Raw genomic sequence first — 21450 nt, 5'->3', positions numbered from 1 at the left:
ACCAGTGTTTGAATGAAGACAATCTGTTTAGTGTTCACCTCCCCATGAGTGGCTGTCACATCAGAGAGATGAATCCAAGTTTTGACTGGGAATTTCTCTGTGCTGTCTTTTTATCTAGACAAGATTTCCTTTGGAGCTCCTTCCCAAGGGGGAATAAATAGCTCCTCAGTTAGTAGCTGGTACTTCACTGTAATAAAATTACTTTGTTTCTTTACCACGTTGTGTACGTTGTGTTTTCATCTAGGTGGGACCAAGATTTCACAAAATCTTTGGTTTTTCTCATGGAGAAACAACAACAACAACAACAACAAAAAACTTCTGCAGAAAGATGTTGAACTTTTGTTCTTTTAGTATTGGAGACCAGTGGAGTGGACTGTTCTGCATCAGTCAGAGCAGATCTTGTTCGTCTTTCACACTATTTTTTTTTTTTACTTTTGCAAACCTATTGAAGTACTCCATTGTGTCTGATGGCTCTAAAGCAACTGTATAAAAACTTTTTCTCTAGATGTGTTTATTCTGACATGCATTTTTCAGCTTCTGTTCCTAAAGGTTCCTAAAAGGGACTGTTTTTGAAGTTTCATTCTCTTAATCGATGAGCACTGTAAAAAATGAAGGTAGTTACTTAAGAGTAATGTTTTTCAAGTTGTTCTGTCTGTTGGCCTTCTTCTTGCCATGTCTTGAAACACTGAGCAGAGTTTGAGATGCCAGAAATTCAATGGTGAGGATTTGAAGGACAGCTTGTGTGGGTGGGAGAGCAGTGTTCATATATGCCTGACAGATATTTTCAAAGGGAAAAGTCTGAGGCACAGGAATTCAAAATGTGCAAACACTTGCAAATCTATAGGTAGGTAGTGCTTTTCAAAGGTTGGACAGTGGTGAATGAAAAACAAGAAGCCTTTTGGGGAAGGCCTGTATTTAAAGATGTTGTTTCTTTCAAAAGCATTTCACAAAGTAAAAGTAATATTTGCAGTTTAGTGTCCCAGATAAAACAGCAATGAAAACAATTCAAAACCGCAATGAAAACGGTTCACAGAAACATTACAAATTACTATGAATATGAATTGTTGCAGTTAAAAATAGAGAACTTCTTTTGTTCTTACAGATAGCTCATCTTTTTATAAATGTCCTTCGGGGAAAAATATTTTCTATCCCATAATTTAGAAATATTTTTTAAATACTCAGATGATTTTTGTACTTCGATTAATAACAATTGAAAAGTATGTGATTGAAAAATGAGATTGGAAAAATCTCAGTCCTTCACTAAATGTATAACTTCAGTGTGATCTCTAGGATCAATGACTTCAGTAGGGTTATTCCAGTGATGATATAAGCTGCAAGTCTAATGGTGTATAATTTTACTATTTAGCCAAAATTCTCTAAAAATTATAATCTTCTAGTACCATAATTCCTTACTAGTAATTCAGAATTCTGTTCAATGCAACAGCCGCACAATATTTAAGAATAGTTTGTTAAATACTTCTGTGGTACCACATTTCTACTGTACTACTGTATATAGCAATTATTTTGTTTTACCTTAGAATAAAATTAGGAAATAGCATAATGTTTAAAACACAGTCGGAGGCATCTCTAGTCTCCCAGCCCAGAAATGCACAAAAATTAAAAGTATATGCAGGACCTCTAAAAGGGAAGGTTATATGAAGGCAAGAAAAGGTTCTGGTCTTCTGATTTCTAACTGCCTCTTTTGCATGACATCAGACATGCTCAGTTGTGTCCTTTCTATTTAAACAAAACATTCAATCATGTTTACTATTTCTGTTATTCCAGATACTATATATCAAAAGGTGCTATTGTTGATCAGCTTGGAGGAGATTTAAATTCCACTCCACTTCACTGGGCAACAAGGTAGGACAAAGTCTTCTGAAATTTTCTTCTCTATTTCTTTGCTTAACATGAAGTACTAATAGTTTTATGAAATGGTTGCATTTTATGGGAATACTTTGTACTGGAATTAATTCAGTCTTTGATAACTGGGCTCATTGTAATGTGGTGTGTTTGAGCTAAAGGAGCTTTCAGCATATGGTTTTTCTGATATAGAGGAGGATGATTGCTACAACAGGAAAACAAGGTATAGGCAACTAACCTTTCTCTTACTTCTGAGATACTATTTTTGTCAAGTCATCTGAAGTTCAGTGGCACTTTTGCAGATGGGTCATGAAATGATTTTGTCTGACATTGTCCTTGCAGTGTTCTATTGCATATGTGAGTTTTTTTAAAGATGTACTTTAAATCAGGTTTCTTATGCAGAAGATGGTCAGAGAATGATAAGTGGCTAGAAAAATTGAAGGCAGCCTTCAAGCAGTAGCTGCTCCCTCAGACAACCACATAGGAATAGGTGGGAAAGAAACAGTGTCCATATTAATATTTTTCACTGTAGATGGCAAAAGGAGACTTGGAAAATTAGCTTTCAGAAGATGTAATGTATCAAAATAATCTGTTTGCTAAAGGTGAGGACTTGCTTGTTAGCCTCTGTTAAAGATTTTAGCTTCTATATTTCTTTTTGTCACAGAACACAATCTGTGATTCTGTGTGAACAAAATCTTGATTAAATTTCCTGGTGTTCATTCATACCTCTAATCAGTTTTGTGAAGCATTGTCTGAAGTGGCTTCTGCAAAATTGAAAAGGTCTTTTGCTCATGTCAGAAACTGTGTACTGACATTTAGGCACTCAATCTAAATGAAGGAAACGCCTACGCTTATTATGCCAAAAAGATGCATAAACTTTTAAGACAGCATGGAGGAAATGTAGACCTTCAGTTTTCCTTTTTTCCCCCTATTTTTGTTTTACTGCAGTTTTTAAGCCCCACAAAAAGTGGGAGTATCTAGCCAGTTTGACGTCTCTTAAAATAGCAGTTTTCATATGTGTTTGTAACAAGTCACAGTAGACTAGATTTCTCAACTATAACTTGGGTTTTTTGTTGAATGTCTTTTTTGCTATGCAGTACAGTTAAGCAGATTGCATGTGATGAGTGCACTATATGCATAGAATTTCTCATATGAAAGAGTTTGTTTACTCACTTGGAGAATCAGATCATGGCAGTTGCTGTTTTTAAAGTATGAGTTAAAGTGTGGAAGTTAGTGTAATTAACTGCTAAACATACTTGTTGTATTTCATTATTCAAATTTTAATAGTTTTCCTGCCTATAGTTATCCAGTTGTTTGTTTTTTGTTTTTTGTTACATTTAGACAGGGTCACTTATCCATGGTTGTACAGCTGATGAAATACGGGGCAGATCCGTCGCTAATTGATGGAGAAGGATGTAGCTGTATTCATTTGGCTGCCCAGTTTGGACATACTTCGATTGTTGCTTACCTGATAGCAAAGGGACAGGTAAATTTTAAGTAATACCATTTTTAAAAGATTCTACTAAAATTTAGAGTAGGAGCAGACTTGAAACTTATGCCTATCATTAAGGAAATGCAAAATATTTGCTTGAATAAATATAAAAATAATTCCATGTCCTTTTTTGTAGACTACAGTGTTGATACGCCACCTATTAAATAAATTTCCTGCAACAGTTGTCTGAGTACTTTGGCTTTAGTTCATACGTGTCTAATGCAGTATATAGAAATCCTAATTCTTTATTTCTAATGAATGTAATCTTTAAATGCAACTGTAGTTGCATTTAAATTACATTTCTAATGAATGTAATCTGTAAATGCAACTGTATGCTACAATAGTAGCAAGTGTTGTAGAATTCTTCATAGAATCATCAGTTATACATGGATAAAGAATCTAATGACACATCAGTCAACAACTTTTAATTTATTGCTGTTCCTAATTACTTTCATGTGTAAATAGAAAATGAAACAACCTCAAACTTTCTTGCTAGCCCCTTATGTTACTGCTAGATCTGTAAAGTGTGTATATCACTTGTATTCATAATTGTTCCTGTTGTGTCCCATGTGTTGCTCTGTCTGCTCAAAAACTTGATCCTGTTTGCTGTGTACCCTGCACTGTAATTTGTAGATTTATTCACCCACAGGCAGTCCCTGAAGCACAAATTTGAATTACTGCGTAAACCATATAGAAAAGCCCTCCTCTTGTATGACAATGCTGTTCACACTTCTGTATTCTGCTTATTCTTTCAAATACCAAGTGAGATATCCAGTGAGTGATGTAGAGTATGAAATCAGTGAGTTTGATCTGTGTAAAAGAAATATGAAATTTTCTGCAGAAAATTACTTTTACTTGTACATGTGAAAAACCCCAAACTGTTGTTCCAGGCAGTATTCAGTTTGTATCTCTTTGGTAAAACAGTACTTAGGGTATGATAAAGAGTAAGCTAGGCAAAGGAAGAGTCTGATCCTATTTTGTATAATTGCTGTTTTGTAAGAAATAATGATTGGAATGTGTATTTATGATGAGAAAGTTTTGTATTTCCTTCTCAAATTACTTATAATTGTATGTGAGTTTTGTGTTACCAGAAAAATCTTGCTGATACTATACAAGTGTGAACTTATTTGAAGTATACCATTAATAAAGTACAAATAGTCTTTAAAGTATTCCACTGTGATTAAGAAACCTCCCAGTGTTTGTCGTCATGTTTATATACAGATTTGTCCTGCTTATTTGAACATATAATGCTTCAATTTAAAAGAAGCTGTATGTCTCTTCATGAGTCCATACATAAAGACACAAAAATTGCCTTAAAGTTTCAAACTTGTTAATTTGAAAACAGCTCTTTTCAATAATTTTTAAAACACTGATTTTTATTAAATTAAATTTTTATTAAATCAAATATTTTCTAGTATGGTTTTGGTATTCTTTCCGTGATATAAATTTAAATTCGTTTGAACAGTAATTTTTCACAGTGCTTCAAAAAGTTCAACTTTAAAAATTAGATACTTATTTGTATGTTTAAAATCTAGTAATATCAATAGCATTATACTAACAATCCCTAAAATGATAGTTCTCTAGCTGTATTACATACACCTACAGGAACTACATAGTTCATCTAGGAGCTATGGGAGATACATGATTCTATTTTTTAATTTTCCTTTAATTAGTATTGAGGTCATTTATCTCTTCCCTTTATTTCTTTCCCCACCTTCTTTGCGGTGCTGAGATTTGGAAATTTGAACTGCTTTTTCTTCTATGGGCTCACCATACATACTGCTACTTAGTTTGCTTTTGTCTTTACAGAGACCAGGTTCCCTTATATCCAAAGAATAGGCTAGCCCTTGTTCTGAACCTAATTCTAGTACCTAAGTGGCAAATGACAGCTAAATAAATGTCAAAATAAGGGTCTATATAGGCTATTGTGCTGTGCTAGTTCAGATCCTGATGTCTTTGTGCATGAGTATGGTCAAAGAAAAGCTAACTTTTACAACTGAATAGAGGACTGACAGGGGGATTAAGAAATTGCCCCTAATTGCCAGCTTGCCCGTTTTTGAGACAGAATTGGAACCCAAGTGTTGCTGTTTCACTTTCTTCTGGGCTGCAGCAGCCAGTAGTAAAATTTCCAATCTGAGGCTTGAGTCCAGCCCTCCAACTTCTGGAGTATGGTGAAGTGGAAAAACTCTTGGTCAGATGCCCTCTGGCTTTGATTGGAAGTGAACACAATTTCAAGCCAGCAAGTACTACTCAGCCAAGAGGCAGCAGTGGTAGATGTTGCTTTTTGTTTAGTCATGCCTCATACTGAATTCTGAAAGACTGATACCTGGCTGTATCAGAATTTGAACATGTTGTTTGTGGGTCAAAATCAAGCCCAGTACAAGTACATGATATAATCAGAAATCAAATAACAGAATCTGTAGCACAGTTCAGGTTTCAGTGAGATCTTTATTTTAAAAAACGTGAGAAAGAAAAACAGAAAAAGAACTTAATCACAGATGACAAGTGACTGTAAAGTTGCTCGTAGGGTAATATCATGTAAGAAATATTCTAGGTCTAAAATTATAGTTTAATGATTTCATACTCATAGTTCAACTATCACTTTCATAGTTTAACTAGCACTTACCCATTAAGTAAGTATTATTTTTTTATTCTCAGAGTTGCAATTTTGTATGTTAACTAATATTTCGAGTTATGTAGGGCCACCTGCTGAGCTATGGCCTAGAAGTAGGTGGCATCTAGGTTGGGAGATGCCAGAGTGGTACCCGCAGCCGTGGTTACTTCAGTGCTGTGATCCATGAGCAGTGCTCCTAAGCATTGTCACCTTGGTTGCCACTGAGGCTCCTTCTCTCCACCAAGCTCAGGGCAGCATTAAGACACTAAACCAGGTGTTTTATTTCCTGGACCAACTCAGAGAACATTACTTAGAGAATTAAAAGTCCAGTTGTGTTCGTTCTTATGACTGTCAAGACTGGCTGTGTGTTTGATGGACTAGTGTGTTCAGAACAGAGCTTTTGTTTGAAGGGAGGAGGTAGGTTTAATTCTGTGCGTTATCTTCTGTTCATCTGTTCTCTGTTCCATGGGAATCTTACAAAAACTCTGTGCTTCTAGTCAGTAACTAGCATGTCTTTTCTAAATTAAGAAATACTGTCAGACTTACATCAGCCTTACTGATAAATCTGCTTTACTATATTCTTTTAAAGGCTTTTTTCCTTTCCCTGGGCAACAGTTTATGTGAAAGGGGTCTTTTCCTTACAGAGAATAGGGTTTTGAACAAGGATGTGGTGGGTCTTTTCTATGAAGGTCTGTGTTTTGTGAAATAAGCAGTAATGGTTCTAAGGAGGCTCGATCTCCTAGTTCTTTTCTGTGTGATTTAATGTAATTCTGACTGGGATCTCTTCATGCAGTACATGCTTTTGGAAAGGCTGTATTGTATCACAGTACTGGTTTGATGATTGCTTGTAAAATGTCCCAGAAAGCCTAATGCTGCTCCGATCTCTAGCTGCTCTTTACAATCCTTCCTTGTCAAGTCTTGCTTTCAGAAAGTAGTATTAAGCAGCCAAAGAGTTGCTGCAACTCCTTTTCATGCAGAAAGCTCTTTCTCCCCAGTATTTTTGCCTCTAAAAGCTTTTTGTGCAATTTTGTATTAGTGTCCTAGGATTAAATCTGGTTTTCTTTGCACGTGCAAAGCTTTTTCTCTTTCAGAACCAGAGTTGCTGTACTTAAGAGGAAATTTTGCCACTTGTGGTCCACAGAATTCTCACTTGAACCACATGCAGGGGGCAGCAGTATGTGCAATTTTTGATCGTTGCATCACTTATTGTCGGAATCTTTGGTTCTTGCAGTGCTTGCACCATGTCCTAACAGCACAGGCACACCCCTCCATGAGCACTGAGAATTAAACAAGAAAGTAATGCTAAAGTACCTGTTGGGACACAACAGAATGGAAGAACAGTCTCTTAATATGAACCATGCTGCAGGTTTACTTTTTTGCCTCAACCCTCTCTTTGGTAAAAAGCAGGAACAGAGCTTCCTTTCTCAAATGTATCACTTGATCTGTGGTTATAGCAATGATCTGGAGAAATAACAGGGAATTTTTGATGAGAGGTTTGTTACAGTTTGTGTCTGCTATCCACAGCTACATCTTTATGTCTGTACAACAGCACACAAGTCAATCTTAGCTGCTTTGCCTCTCATTACATTTCCTTTGAAAAGGTACCTGCCTCAGCTAACATAGTAGCTTAGTATGAGTAGTACCTGCCTAGGTAACTTATGTTACAGGGAATTCTCTGGAGCTCATGGGTTTGGGTTTTTTATTTTAGCTGAGTGTCACCCAGTGTGCAAAGTAACTTGGATTTGTCAGGTGGATCATTGTATGAATTATTCCACTTACATCCAAACACATTGCTACTGTCACAAAGAGGCACCTTTCTGTAAGAAATCTAAAGATGAAAGAGCAATTGTTCATATTGCAGTAATTTGTACAGTCCTCCAAGTACAGTATGAACTGTGAATCAGTCATGCTTCTCAGGGATGAGAATTCTAATTTCCTTCATGATTTCAAACACAGGGGGTTAAAGGCAATGCCAGCAGTTGTGTGGTCCTGGTAGGCTCAAAAGGCTCTAATCTGTACAAGTGCTGTGCGTAAACAGAGTTGGATCCTGATCTCAAATCATGTAATTCTTCTGAACAAACAAGCAAGTAAATCAAATCACTGTTCTTCTCCTCCATCAACTGTGTTTTTTAAATTCCCTTTTATCTTCAATTAAACAACAAAGTAAAAACTCAGAAATATAAAGTTATCTGCAGATTAGAGGTGTTTTAAAAACAATTATTTGGAGGCACTGTGTTGAATTTTTTCAGAAACAACTGCCTGGGTGAGGCTAGCAGCAGTGTGAGTAGGGATCCCAGGGTGCTGGGCATTTTTTTAGACTGCTGGAGCACAGGAGGTCCTGGGGATGACAGAGCAATATCAGTCACATTCTGGGTTTTTGTCAGGAATTTCTCTAGCAGAAGACTTCATTGAAATGCCTTCCGATCTAGTTTTCTTAGTAAGAACCAAGGGAAGTGGTATAGGAAATGCTGTCATAGCTCTGTTGCCTCTAAAGAAAACTCTTCATATCCTGCATTACGTTAACTTGCAATGATTTTATTAGGGCTGGTCTGTGAAATATGCCTAAATGTGCTTGAGAGTCTAATCTGTCTCAAATTATTTAGGAATTACGAACTTCCCTAGGGAAGACAGGAAAGAGATTGTAGATCAATTTTATCTCTCAGGAGGTTGATTTATTAATGGTTTTTTTTAACCTTAAATTCTCTGGCATTCATTAACTGGATATCCAGGTACATAAATACCTTTGGAACACAGTGAGCTAAGGAAAATTGCTTTGCAAGTGGAAAAATAGGTGCAACTAGCATTTAGTAGGATGTAGGATTCAGACAGGTATTTATAGTGATTTATCAAATATATTTTCAAATATTGGTGCATTATTTTAATTTTCTTCTTCTTTTTAATGCAATAATACACCACCTATATACATCTTTAATGTTGAAAGTTAATAGTAAGTTAGAAATTACTGGTCTTACACAGCATGACTGTTTCATAGTTTCCAAAATAGATTGGAACAGTTGTTAATGCCACCACTGCCAAAAAATGTTTGTTTTCATTTTTAAAATATGGTTCGAGTGCTAAAAGCTTGCCAGTTTTTCTTCCCATTCAGATAATTAGTCTTAGAACACTGCTTTTCATTGCAAACATTGTGTCTGCTACATCTTGAGTATCTTTACCTCACCAACTTTTTCTTTCTTTCTTTTTTTTTTTTTTTTTAGGATGTAGATATGATGGATCAAAATGGAATGACACCTTTAATGTGGGCAGCTTACAGAACACATAGGTAATACATGGAGTTTTGACTCTTTCGTAGTGTTAAGCAAGTGGCATATAGTAGTGACTGGTTTGGAGGGGGGTGGGGGTTTGAAAGATTTTTTTTCTGTTCTTTCCACAATTGCTGTTTTATCTTTCTTCATTTATGGATACTGTGAATTCATCCCACTTGGTAGCTCAGCCCTACACAGCCCCACTCCTCCCAAGTGGGATGAGGAGGAGAATCAGGAGCATAAAAATGAGAAAACGCATGCTTTGCAATAAAGACAGTTGAACAGATAAAGCAAAATAAGGAATTGTTACTTCTCATCAGTAGACGGAAGTTCAGCCATTTCCAGGTCGGCAGGGCTCTGTTGCCTGTAACAGTTACTTGGCAAGGCAGATGCTGTAACTGTGAATGTCCTTTGCTTCCTACTTCTCTTCCCCAGCTTTTATTGCTGAGCACACTGCCATGCAATACTGGATACTCTTTGGTCAGCTGAGGTCCTCTGTCCCAGCTGTGTCCCCTCCCAGCTCCTTGTGCACCCCCAACCTGCTCACTGGCAGGGCAGCATGAGGAGCAACTGAGGCCTTGACCCTGTGTAAGCACTGCTCAACAGTAGCTAAAACATCCCTGTGTCTTCAATACTGCAATACTGGTCACAAATCCAAAACACAGCACCATAGGAGCCACCATGGAGAAGATAAACCTGATTTCAGCCAAACCCAGCACAATGACTTTTTCAAGAGAGGAGGTACTATGAGGAAATGCTCACTAATCCTTCCTGTAGCAATGATTGGAAGAAAATGATGTAAAATAACACTTCTCCAAAGAACAAATGTTTGAGTTAGGTTCCTGTTTGGAAGCGCCTATCTCTATAAATTGTTGGGAGGAACACAAACTAGCTCTTACCAATACCTGCCATTACCAACATTCACATCCTATTTTAGTTTCATCTTCTGGATTGTGAAGTGGAACCATAACATGTTTTGACCTTTCATTGTTGAAGTATACAATCATGTGCATATCTTTACAAATCTGTTACTAGTGTTAGATTTTGGTAAACACAAAACGAGAGTTTGTGTTTGTAACTAGAACAAATGCTTCTTGATATGAGCTGACTTAGGGAGATCCTTTAAAGTCAACAGAATGGTGGTTGGTTTTGGTGGGAAGAGACTTTGAGTCATTCGTAACTGGCAGCAAAAAAATGTCATTTTGCTATTACATAGTGTACCTGGTCATCAATCTTCATAGAAATTGAGTGCATCAGCAATAAGTTGGGATGTATTTGAGTTCATCTGTAGATCTAACAAGAATTTTGTTTTCTAGTGTGGATCCGACACGATTACTGCTTACATTTAACGTTTCAGTTAATCTGGGAGACAAATACCACAAAAACACAGCATTGCACTGGGCTGTGCTAGCAGGAAATACTACAGTTATTAGTCTTCTGTTAGAAGCTGGAGCTAATGTTGATGCTCAAAATATCAAGGTAAACGTTTGGTCTGTTGTAATTGTAAGTGGTTTGAGGCAGAAATACCAGAGCCTATGATAAATCTCAAGAATAATTTATTGTTGTGGGTATAATGGGATTACGAAGATGGAGCAAAAGCAATGCCACCAATGTGTCATTTGGCTTTTATTCCTAAGAGCGATGCATAACCACTAATTTTGCACCATAAGAGATACTCAAGCAAATAATGTAACAATGGTTATTTGTAAAAATAGGGGAGGGGGGTCTTCAGTTAGACTGCATGTGTGAAGATTGGTGTATTTGGATGCAAAATTGGAAACCTTACTGAGTATCTTCTAGTGAAGAGGTGACTTTGTTTGTTGGAGTGAGATGTGAGACATCTCTGTCCTCTTCCAGAGAGCTGACAAATGCTCTTGAGGGTTTCCCAGTGCCAGTAAGCAACTTGGAGGCCTGAAAATCCCAGTAGGAATAAAATAAACAAATGGGTTCTTTTTTTGCATATGAACTTGCCTGATTACCAAAATTTCTTAAAAATGACTCCTAGATTCTGTACTAACAGAGACCATCTCCAGCATATGTTAAACCAGCAAAACAGCTCTTAGAATTTCTGCCATAGATTTGGAGCTTCTCCAGCCTAGGAAGCTGTGCCTTTGGACTGTGGTTTTGTCTGTTACTTCCAGATACTCTGTATATCAAATTAGATGCATTTTGCTACCCAAGTTGTTTTATCTATGGTGTCAGAGAAGAATTTGCTTTTAGAAAAAGAATTCTCTACTCAGTTTCTTTTCAAATATTTGTATTTTCCAATTAAAGAGTGTTACAAGGCAGAATGGTTATGCTTGAAAACACAGCTGTAACTTAATTTAATTTATTTGTCCTTTTTGCCATTTTTCCTACTGATTATAATGGCTGGGGTCTATTTTGCTTGGCCACAAAAGATAGAAATATATATGTGTGTATATATATATAAAAATATGTATATATAAAAGTACACATCAGTTTTCTTGAAGAGCCCTTTTAAGGGAAGAACTAAATTTTGCTGGTAGCTTTCTAGGTCCTACATCCACTTCAGAATATCAGAAAAGTTCCTAATCATGAATGAAAACTCATTAGAAGAAATTGCCTTTATACACATGTTTAAAACAAATCAGCTAGCCTCCTGCATGCACTGAGGTGAATATGTACTAATTATTCCTGGTCTGTAAGGTCAGTTGTGTGGAGGAATTATGCTTCTAGTCTCACTTGTTGTGTTAAAAAGCTATTTTCCTATGCCACCTATGGAAAAAAGGTACTTTTCTGGGAAAAAATCAGCATGTCATATCTTGCTTCTCTTGACAGACTGATTAGCTTGATAAGAGTTCGTAAGTCATCACCTTACCTACATTTCTAGACTCTTACGAAATCTGTAACAAAAATCTCTGTGTTTGGCTGTATGAGAAAGTATCTGCTTGCCTGAAGTAGTTCATGGTCTTGCCTTCTTTATTGACAGACAGCAGCAGTCACTAGAAAAAGGTTTTTGAACCTGCTGGATCATGATATCTTTCTAGTCATGCCAGAAGACATGTCTGGTTTCAGTGACCACTGCCTATCTTCTGCATTGAAGTCTAGGTTCCTTGCATGCCTTCCCAGGGTTTTAGGATCTTCAGAGTAGCAAAGTCATTTGAGCAATGGCGCTTTTGCCATTCAGCCAGTGACTTTATAACTGATGACGATTTAAGTGGTAGTAAATATAGAATAAACACTAAAAAATTGGTTGATTCTTAAAGGCCAGTAGAAACTCAGTTTGGTGCCCCTCCTTTGACTGTTCAGCAAAAATGTTTTCTTTGAGCCAGAAACTGATTAAGTGTTTGGCTCAGGTTTGCTCAGGAATAAAAAGAATTGTGAAAGGCTTCTTTCTGGTGCAGTCAGTTCCAGATTTCTGCAGCACTATCTAGTGAAGTCATTTTCTCAGATAGTCCGTGGAGCTGACCAGGAATGGTGGTAAGACAGCTGAGATTAAAGAAATACATTGGCTGAAAGCTGTTCATCTTCTTCAAATGATGAAGTGACTGAAATGTGAGATGTGAGCTTTGACTTTATTGTTATCAGCCCTAGTCAGTCTGTATTAGAAAGGCACGTGCTGCTGGCTGCCTAGGCTTGGAACAAATTGGCACTGGTCATCTCAGTAAGGTGTTCTTTACTCTGCATGACAGTTTGTGAAGTATTTGAGCAACAGCACTCCTGTTCTGGAGCAAAGCTTGATACAAGCAGTGAGTTAGTCCTGTCTTGTTATTTACCCTCTTTTTATTATGCTGTACAAGAAATTAATATTTTCCTTTTGGTAGTAAGATACTTCTTTTTTCATTTTTGAGAACTAGATTAATGTTAGAGTTGGAAGCTAATTTTCAGTAATCAAAGTAAGAGTGGGTTTTTGTTTGGTTGATTTTTTTTCTTAAGGAAATTATCTTGCCACATCAGTAGACAGATTGGGCAGATGAGAACAGGATTTCCCAGGGAGCTGGGTTATCACTGGGGACTTGAGGAAAACTTGTTAATTTTATTTAAGTATGCGCAGCAGAAGCTTCTTTTTTTAGTAGAGATCTAAAAGAGCTCTTACGGTCTAAAAAAGATTTATTTTTTTAATCTGTAAGTGAAACATTTATTGAACTTTAAATGTAGATTCTTGATTATCAGTGTATCTTAGGCTTGTCCGTGGAACTCTACATGTACAGTTCCCTATCATAATAATTCTTGAGATTATTTTTTCTACCTAGATACTTTAAATATATGTTATTGAAACCTTATTGCTTGCTGACAATCTTAAGTGTGTTACTAAATTAAGTTCCCTGATGCATTTTTTTAAATTTTTAAGCAATTCAGCCATCCACTACTCCTGTAAAAACAAGGAAAATATTAAAATGGCCAGATGATAAGTGTAGCCAAAGACTTCTTTAAAGCTCCCTCAATTTTTTTATCTAGGCAGTTCCTAGGTGTCTCATGGCCCTCTAGTGGAAGGGATGCTCAGCTGGACTCCAAGACAACTTCAGGATTTACTTGGGAGATCAACTCCCAGGGGGGATTGTTTGTCCACAGGTAATCTTTACAGTCTGGATGTATGAGGTGGAACTAAAACAACAACATCTCTGGAGTTTCCCAGATATTAGCAATTCAAAGTGCTATCAAACTTGTGATGGGACAGGCACCAATAGTTTGATTTCAGGCATTTCTGTTGAGAATGGAGTTAATTTAATCTGATTTTTTAAACATCTGGCTAAATAACTTTGAAACCAAGTTAAGTCAGAATGTTGCTCTTTTTAAACTGATTTTGCTAGTTCAACTTCTCGCACAGAAGGTGTGAATGGTCCTGTTAAGTAGCAAAAAACTTCACCTCGTAATTTGTATTCTGTGCTATTTACTCTCTTAAGGATTTGGAGCAAGATTTCAAAGGCAGAGATGACAGTTAAGTACTCAGTTCCCATTGTCTTTCTATGGGATATAGGTAGCTGGCTGTAGTTTTGAATCTTTGAAATCGCTTCTGTCTATAGTAATTATTGCCCTTTCTGGGTAGTTTCAGTTTCTAGTACCTGTCTCACTTTTTTTTTAGGAGGGGGCCGAGCGATGGAGGATTCAGCCATTTTTCAAGCCTCCATGAATGGTTTGTTTAGGAGGGGAGTTAACTCCAGTAGAAGAGAGGAAGAGTCAAATGCAAAACTGAAGCTGGAGGTACCTGCAGTTGGTTGTCTCTTGCCTCCTCTATAATTTTAGACCAAGTCAACACCTTTTTCATTTAGCTCTCTTGCTAAGTGTTTAAAAAGCAATAAAATCAAATCAGTTTGGTAGGCACCTTTGGTCCCTGTATCTTTCGCTCTGTGTTTCTCTTTTGCTTCATCTGTTAGTCCTTCCTGAAATAATGGAAATAAAAACATGAACCATTGCTGGCTTAGCACCCATAATACATGAAACACAAGCTCAGAGTTATGAAATAAGTTGGACATGAGCACTCAGTTTATTCTTTCATGTTTTCTTCCTAGGACTTTTGTAATGAAATGAACCTAAGAACATTAGACTTGAAAAAATAATTCTAGAAGCATTCTATAGTATTAGTAACTTCAGTCTGCCAAAAGGCAGAGAATTACCTAAGTCAGGCTTTAGACTTGGAAGATTTTCCATGATCCAGTGGGTCACGAGTTCTTATTCTTTACTTGATTTCTGCTGCCTGTCAATAGCTGAGGGGGAAGCATAGTCCTTCATTTACAGACTAATAGGCTGTGTGTAGAATAGGGGAACATAGATTTGTTCTCTGCCAAAGGCAACAATTATTACTGTCAGGACATACATTTAAATGTGACTTGTCCACACTTATATAGTTATGGGAGAGTGAAAAACCAAAAGGAATGAATGATGTTTTGTGTCAAGTGAGCTGCAGAGCAAAAAGTATGCCAGAATGTAGTTAAAATGGTTTAAAATGTGTTGGTTTTAACAGCCAGTCTTCTGTTTCAAAAGTGTTCCAAATGCATTTTATTTTTAAATTGGATGTTTCCCGCATTTATACTCTTGGCAGGGAGAATCACCACTTGATCTTGCAAAACAAAGGAAGAATGTTTGGATGATCAATCATCTACAAGAAGCAAGACAGGCAAAGGGGTATGATAGTCCGTCCTTTCTGAGAAAACTAAAAGCAGATAAGGTAAGTAGTAGCATAACACTAGTGTAAATCAATCTTACAGCTGCTCTTGGTTTGGGGATGTGTGTGTTTAACAGAGGTTCAGGGCTGTGTTTTTCCCACATTTCAGCTTTAAGGAATGTCTTTTCAGTATTAATTATCAAAGTAATTGCAAAAGAAAAAAGTACTTTATGTAGGGCAGGAGGAAGTAAAACCTTAAGCTTCCATGAGCTTACTTTTTGTGCTAACTAAAAGAAAGTGTTAGGAAAGTATTGAGTGGTTTGTATTGTTGGGGTTAGCCAAGACATTCCACAGCTGACTCTCAGGTAGCTGAGGAAGGAAGCATTTTGGGTATTCTGAACTCTAATCTCCTCTCTAATTATATATTGTTTATTGTTATTGTGTTGAATGAAAGAAGCAGTCAGTCTTAGCAGTATAAAGTAATACATAAATCTCTAATGTGGAGGCCTTTTGCTTCTCAGAGTATTGTTTAATACTGCAGATAGGAAGAGGAGGGTGTAAGGGTTACTGCTCTAGCATGAAGAGCTGTCCTCCTGTCTGTTGTTTGAAAATCTGGAAAGAGTTAATGTTTTCTTCTTAGTATCCATCAACACTCAGGCGGAGAGTTGTGCTGGATATTAAGTGTTGCTACCACTGATTTATTACCATTTTTTGAATTAAAGGGACATTGCATCAAGATGCTCAAAGTACTGCTACAGTCTGGGCTTTAACCCTGTAGCACTGTAACAATGCAGTGATTATTGACCTGAAGTGGTTTGTACATTACATTGTCACTGGGCTTCCATTATTTGGAAGAGTTCAGTGTTCTCATCAAGAATTGAATCCACACAGTGTAAGACAAAAACGGTCCTATCTTTATTCATAGATCATTCAGTATGACTTAAAAACTGCAGCTACATGAGTAATAAAAATTTACTGACATTGTCATGTGCTGTGCAGCAGTTCATACACTGACAGATTCTTTAAAAAGAGCTAATGTTGCCTTGATTCTGGATTAGCAGCAAAGTCCCTAGAAGACAGTTCTAAAACAAGTTACTGATTTGTAATACAATTTTAGGAGGGTTTATTTTCCTTGCAAATTCATTGGAGGTTTGTAAAGACAGGAAATGAGAAAAAATTATGAAGATATTATTTCCCACTGTCAAGCTTCCTGGAAATGTACCTTTTTGTGATTTTCCTGTTTATTATACAATCTGTTCCTGAAAATAGTTACTTACTGGTGTTTGTTTCTATATAGGAATTCCGTCAGAAGGTGATGCTGGGAACTCCTTTCCTAGTTATTTGGCTGGTTGGGTTTATAGCAGACCTAGACATTGATTCTTGGCTCATTAAAGGGCTGATGTATGGTGGCGTTTGGGCTATGGTACAGTTTCTTTCAAAGTAAGTGTTTCACTGGGACACTGTCTGTTTAGTGTGCATGCAAGAAGTACTTTGCTGGCATCTTTATTGGATAGATAACAAATTTCCATTTGTTGGAATTGGTCTTTATTTCTGCAAAAGATCTTGTGCAACTATAGCTCCTGTAATGCTCTATTGTCTTGTGGAACATGGAATTATCTTGGATGAATACCACTGAGCTAACAGCAGAACGGAAATTCTGTCATTATCCAGAAGAGGGTGCTGAATGTCTGTCTACAAAGAGTTATCAGCATGAATTTTGCAGAAAGCAGGCAATGGAAAGTTACTATAAAGTAATAAAGACAGTGTGCAAGTGTACTATTAAAACTGTTTTATTTTAATCATTTAGATGCACAAAGGCATCTAAAGAGCTTTATAGAGAGAAATTAAGTCAGAATCAGATTTTGTAGCTTTTGTTGTTGTGGAAATAAATGACTAAAGAAGGAGGCTACTTTCTAATAGTGTTTTTGTACATCTGGTTACCCAATCATAAAAGCTTCTGGTTGTATTTATGATTACTTTAAATGTCTGTAAATGCACTTACAAATATGCATAAACACACACACGTGTCATGCTCCAGTGGATTTTCAAGATTTGTAGACTACATCATCTCTCCTTTACTTTTCATTATCATGTGTGGCCAAGATACGAGAACTTGTTGTAGCCCCATGCTTAGGTGCTTTCTAGTTTTCTGGGGTTGGATGTAATGTTTATTTAGAATCACTTGCTTCTCTTTTTTTTCTGTACGAAGAGGCAAATATATCTGCTCCTTAAACCAAGTTCAAAAGATTTTAGTGAATTTAGTAGACCAGGAGGGAAGGTTATCAAGCTTTTGCAGGGTCTTGGAAATGATCTGTTTAGTCTTTTTGTCACCTCTGAGGCTGTGCAATTTGCTGGCCTCCTCCCACAAAACCAACTGTTTGTCAGTGCAAATCCTCAACTGTACCTATAGAAAGGCAGGACAAGATTTCTTCCAATCTCTCAAGATCTGTGTTCTGTCAAGTTTTCTATTTTTGGCCTAACTGCCATGAGTTCAGGATTAACATTTTTATTTTCTCTTATCTGTTGCTTAATGTTTAGTATAAATCCTTTTTGAAGTGTTTTTCACAAAGCCCAGGTCTGAATTAGAGTAACTTGTGCAGTTACTCTAACAGTGTTTTCTTTCCCTATAGAATTTTAGCTAATCTGCTTAGCTGTGTTTTCCTCCCTACTTTCACATACACGAAAATGCACAGAAGTCACTGAAAGAAAGAGCAGTGCAGAGTAACTACTATGTGTCCAAATGTATATTCACTTATCATTCAAATGAGCTCATGTATCTTACAGGGTTTTCTCCAAAGACCTAAGGAACTTCCACTAGAGAAGAGAGAGATACTTACTGTAAGGGAGTATAGAAGTGAAATGGAAACTACTCCCTGTACACATTTGTCTGTGGCAGCCCTGAGGGAATCACCAGCACAAAATGCAAAATGCATCAGTATCAGGATGTTTAGGCAGATGATGCAGAAGTTTTATTTCAGGGAGGTTAGTTGTTTAGAGTGTTCCTTTCCATAGATTTCATAGCAGTTTATTCTAGAATACGGGGTAGCCTAGCCATTCACCTGGTTTGTCTCAACTGTATTCAGCTTTATTCAGAAGTCTTTAAAATGCAAAAGTGTAAGAAAGTGAAAATAATTCTAATGGCTTAATTTTTTTAAAAATTAATGTAGCAGCACTTTATCTTAGAACTAGACAAGTGTAGTGATATATGGGAAATTAATTAGTCTGGATTTTTTTTTTCAACTTGCTATTAGTAACTGTAGCAGAAGCAAAATATTGAACAATCTGAAATATTTCAAGTAAATAGGCAGATAATACCAAGGTCTCTTAAGCTTTTGTCTTAGTGAAATAATTTTAATGTGCGGTTTTCATTTGTATAGGTTTCCAAAATGTTTTTAGTACCGGAATCTCAAAACTTAATATAGTTTGCAACCATTGTTCATGTTGCTAAGAGTCTCACAGGTTCTTAACTACTTTCACAGTGTAGTTTTAGCATGAGTATTTACTCATTCTGTTTATCTTGGAAGGTTAAAAATGGGAATTGCTTGTGAACCTTGAACAGAAAAGTGAGGAAAATGCATTGATGGCATATTTTGCAATACCCCATATAGTACATATTTTAATAGGAAGTGTTTTCCTGAAGCAGTAGTTCAGGATTTATATTTTATAAATTGAAACTTACTGTGTGACTTTGTTCCTACATTACAGGTCATTCTTTGATCACTCCATGCACAGTGCACTGCCTCTTGGAATATATTTGGCAACAAAATTCTGGATGTATGTGACGTGGTTCTTCTGGTTTTGGAATGATATCCTTTTTTGTGTACAGTAGTATTTTTTATTCATGTTCATAGTATGAGGAATTACACAGCTTTATCCTGCATATAACAGTAAGTAAACTAATAAAAATTATAAAAAGGGAATCACTACTAAACACTGCTTTCTATATAAAAGTTAATTATTTTATTACTTAAAAAATGTGCGTGCTACTGCTGAGCTTCGGTAAGTCGATGATTTTCCTCAAAATTTACTTACAGTAGTCTGCAGAATTTCCTGTGCTTTACCAGCTTCTTATGTGGAGGACATGTTGGCAATTTTGTAGAATATTCTCTGGCTGTGAGGTGACACAATATAATTTGACTTCATTTTTTAGACACTATTCTGAAAAGCTGCTTCATGGTCTGTATCAATTCCAGTGGAATTGGTTTCATAGTTAGATCTTCCTAAAGATTTTGGAAATTTCATTTTGTACAAACTTTAGAAACATTTGATAACTATATTTTCAGTTATTTTGAAAATATGTGTATTAACAATAGTAGATTATAGAGATTCAGCATATTGCCATGTTTTTGTGGCTTTGATTATCTGTCTAGATAGGAATTTCCCTTACTCCTGAAGATAGAAATTGATTCAGAGTTCAGTGGGGAATGTTAGTTTTCCATGGCAAGGAAATAGATTCAGATTTTTAAACAACTTTCTTAGGTACTTTAATTTCAGTAGCCAAGAAAACAAAGCAGAGATTCTATGTTTAATACAGTTTTTATAGTTGTAATTAATTGGAGTAAATTTTATGAGGATGTTGGTTTGGCTTTTTTAGAAACTGGTTTTCTTTTCATCCTGAAGGGAATTGCCATGAGATAGGATAGTAGCAGTGCTTCTGTTTTGGCATCTTCTTGATACGTTCTGCAAGCCTAACTAAATCAGCCGTGTATTTTTGGGTTGAGAACAGAGAGGAGACCCTGCTTCCATGCTACCTTTGGCTTCCATTCTGGCAGTGTTTGCAAAGATGCTCCTGTGAATAGCAGTCCCATGCAACTGGAAATGATTGTTATGGCATGTTTAAAAAAAAACAAAACACCAAGAGCTTAAAAATTAAAATCTAGTCGCTGTTAAGTTAAAAAAAAAGAATTATACCAATATTAGTATGTCTTGACACAGTAGAAATGCTGGTCCTACTACCAGTCTCCCTGCCTAGCCTGATTTTTTTATGTTTTTACTCAAATTTATTAGTGACTGCAGAGTGAGAAAAGTGAGTACAAAATGAATATGAGAGATTTTAAAAAACAGCAGTTAGAAATAGCAGCTCATGTTAGCCAACACTGTTATGTGTTTTGGATTGCAAATGTTGAGGTACTGTGAAATGTTCTCATGTGCTAACATAACATCAGCTTGGACCTAATCTAAGAATGTTTCCAACTTTGATTGAAAGTCCTTGACCACATTCAAATGGCTATACTACCAGTACATGATGGCCTGTATCTTGATGTAGAAAGCTATCCCTTAAAGCTGGCAAATCATGAGGTTTTTTTACTGAAGCTCATATTTCATTCATATTTTACCAACTAGCTTAGATTTTTATTTCTGTTAGTCATTCTGATTAAATAGCTTGAAGTGTGGCATATTTTTTTTGTCATAGAATAATCTTGGTTGTTCACTAGAAGCATAGACAATTACCCTAATAAAACCTGACTTCAGAATGTCGATAAAATACTGTCCTACTTCTGTCCCAAGCTGGTGTCTCCCAACTTTTGCACAGTCTTTTTGTACACATAACTAATGGTCTAAGACCTTCAGTTACTAATTACTTTCATTACAGCTGACACAATTCTCTGACAAGCTGTTTTAGAGACCAAGTGCTTGAGGCCGTCTTCCTTTAATTGGTGATTTTTAGGTGGAAGTCTTTGTAATAAGATTCCAAATACATTCTTCTTCTGGAAAATAGCCCTGTAGCTGTATTGCAAAAAGGAAATTGCATGCCTCCTCTGTTTTTATAGCATGAGGCACAGGATTGTGGTTGGATAAAGAATTCCTGTATTTTTACATCTTTATATGGCTCCTTACAGCAGACTAGAGTACAACTTTATACTTTGTAGTGTTCAAGTGTTAAAACCTGTCCAGGTAGTTTTCACAAATTCTGACTGATTTTTGCTTGGGGAAGAGAATTTTTAACCTGAAACAACTATCAGGAATTGCCTTACTGGAACTTTATATTATAAATAATATAAAGATCTTCATTGCTGCAAGTGCAACTTTAAGATTTAGGTGTTTGGTAAGAATTTTGTTGTAGATATTCTGAAGGTGTCAGGAAGATGATCAACTCTTGTGTGTTTAATCCTAATGGGACAGAAAAGAGCAGTTAATGCAATGTATCTTAAAG

At 36.3% G+C, this 21450-nt stretch overlaps 1 protein-coding gene across 1 annotated transcript in view; it reads left to right on the top strand.

Annotated features, from left to right (window-relative positions):
* ZDHHC17 (zinc finger DHHC-type palmitoyltransferase 17) overlaps positions 1-21450 on the top strand; it is a 78665-nt gene that overhangs the window by 39055 nt on the left and 18160 nt on the right. Inside the window, exons 4-10 of the mRNA XM_063396423.1 lie at positions 1786-1863; positions 3205-3349; positions 9185-9249; positions 10549-10711; positions 15234-15359; positions 16594-16736; positions 19002-19104. Of these exons, the coding sequence (XP_063252493.1) occupies positions 1786-1863; positions 3205-3349; positions 9185-9249; positions 10549-10711; positions 15234-15359; positions 16594-16736; positions 19002-19104 (823 nt within the window). The remainder of the gene's footprint in view (positions 1-1785; positions 1864-3204; positions 3350-9184; positions 9250-10548; positions 10712-15233; positions 15360-16593; positions 16737-19001; positions 19105-21450) is intronic.

Source organism: Prinia subflava, chromosome 4, assembly GCF_021018805.1.
Source record: "Prinia subflava isolate CZ2003 ecotype Zambia chromosome 4, Cam_Psub_1.2, whole genome shotgun sequence".
Lineage (NCBI taxonomy): Eukaryota > Metazoa > Chordata > Aves > Passeriformes > Cisticolidae > Prinia > Prinia subflava.
Note: the sequence above shows the minus strand (reverse complement) of the source record. Positions and strands in the feature narration are given on the sequence as shown.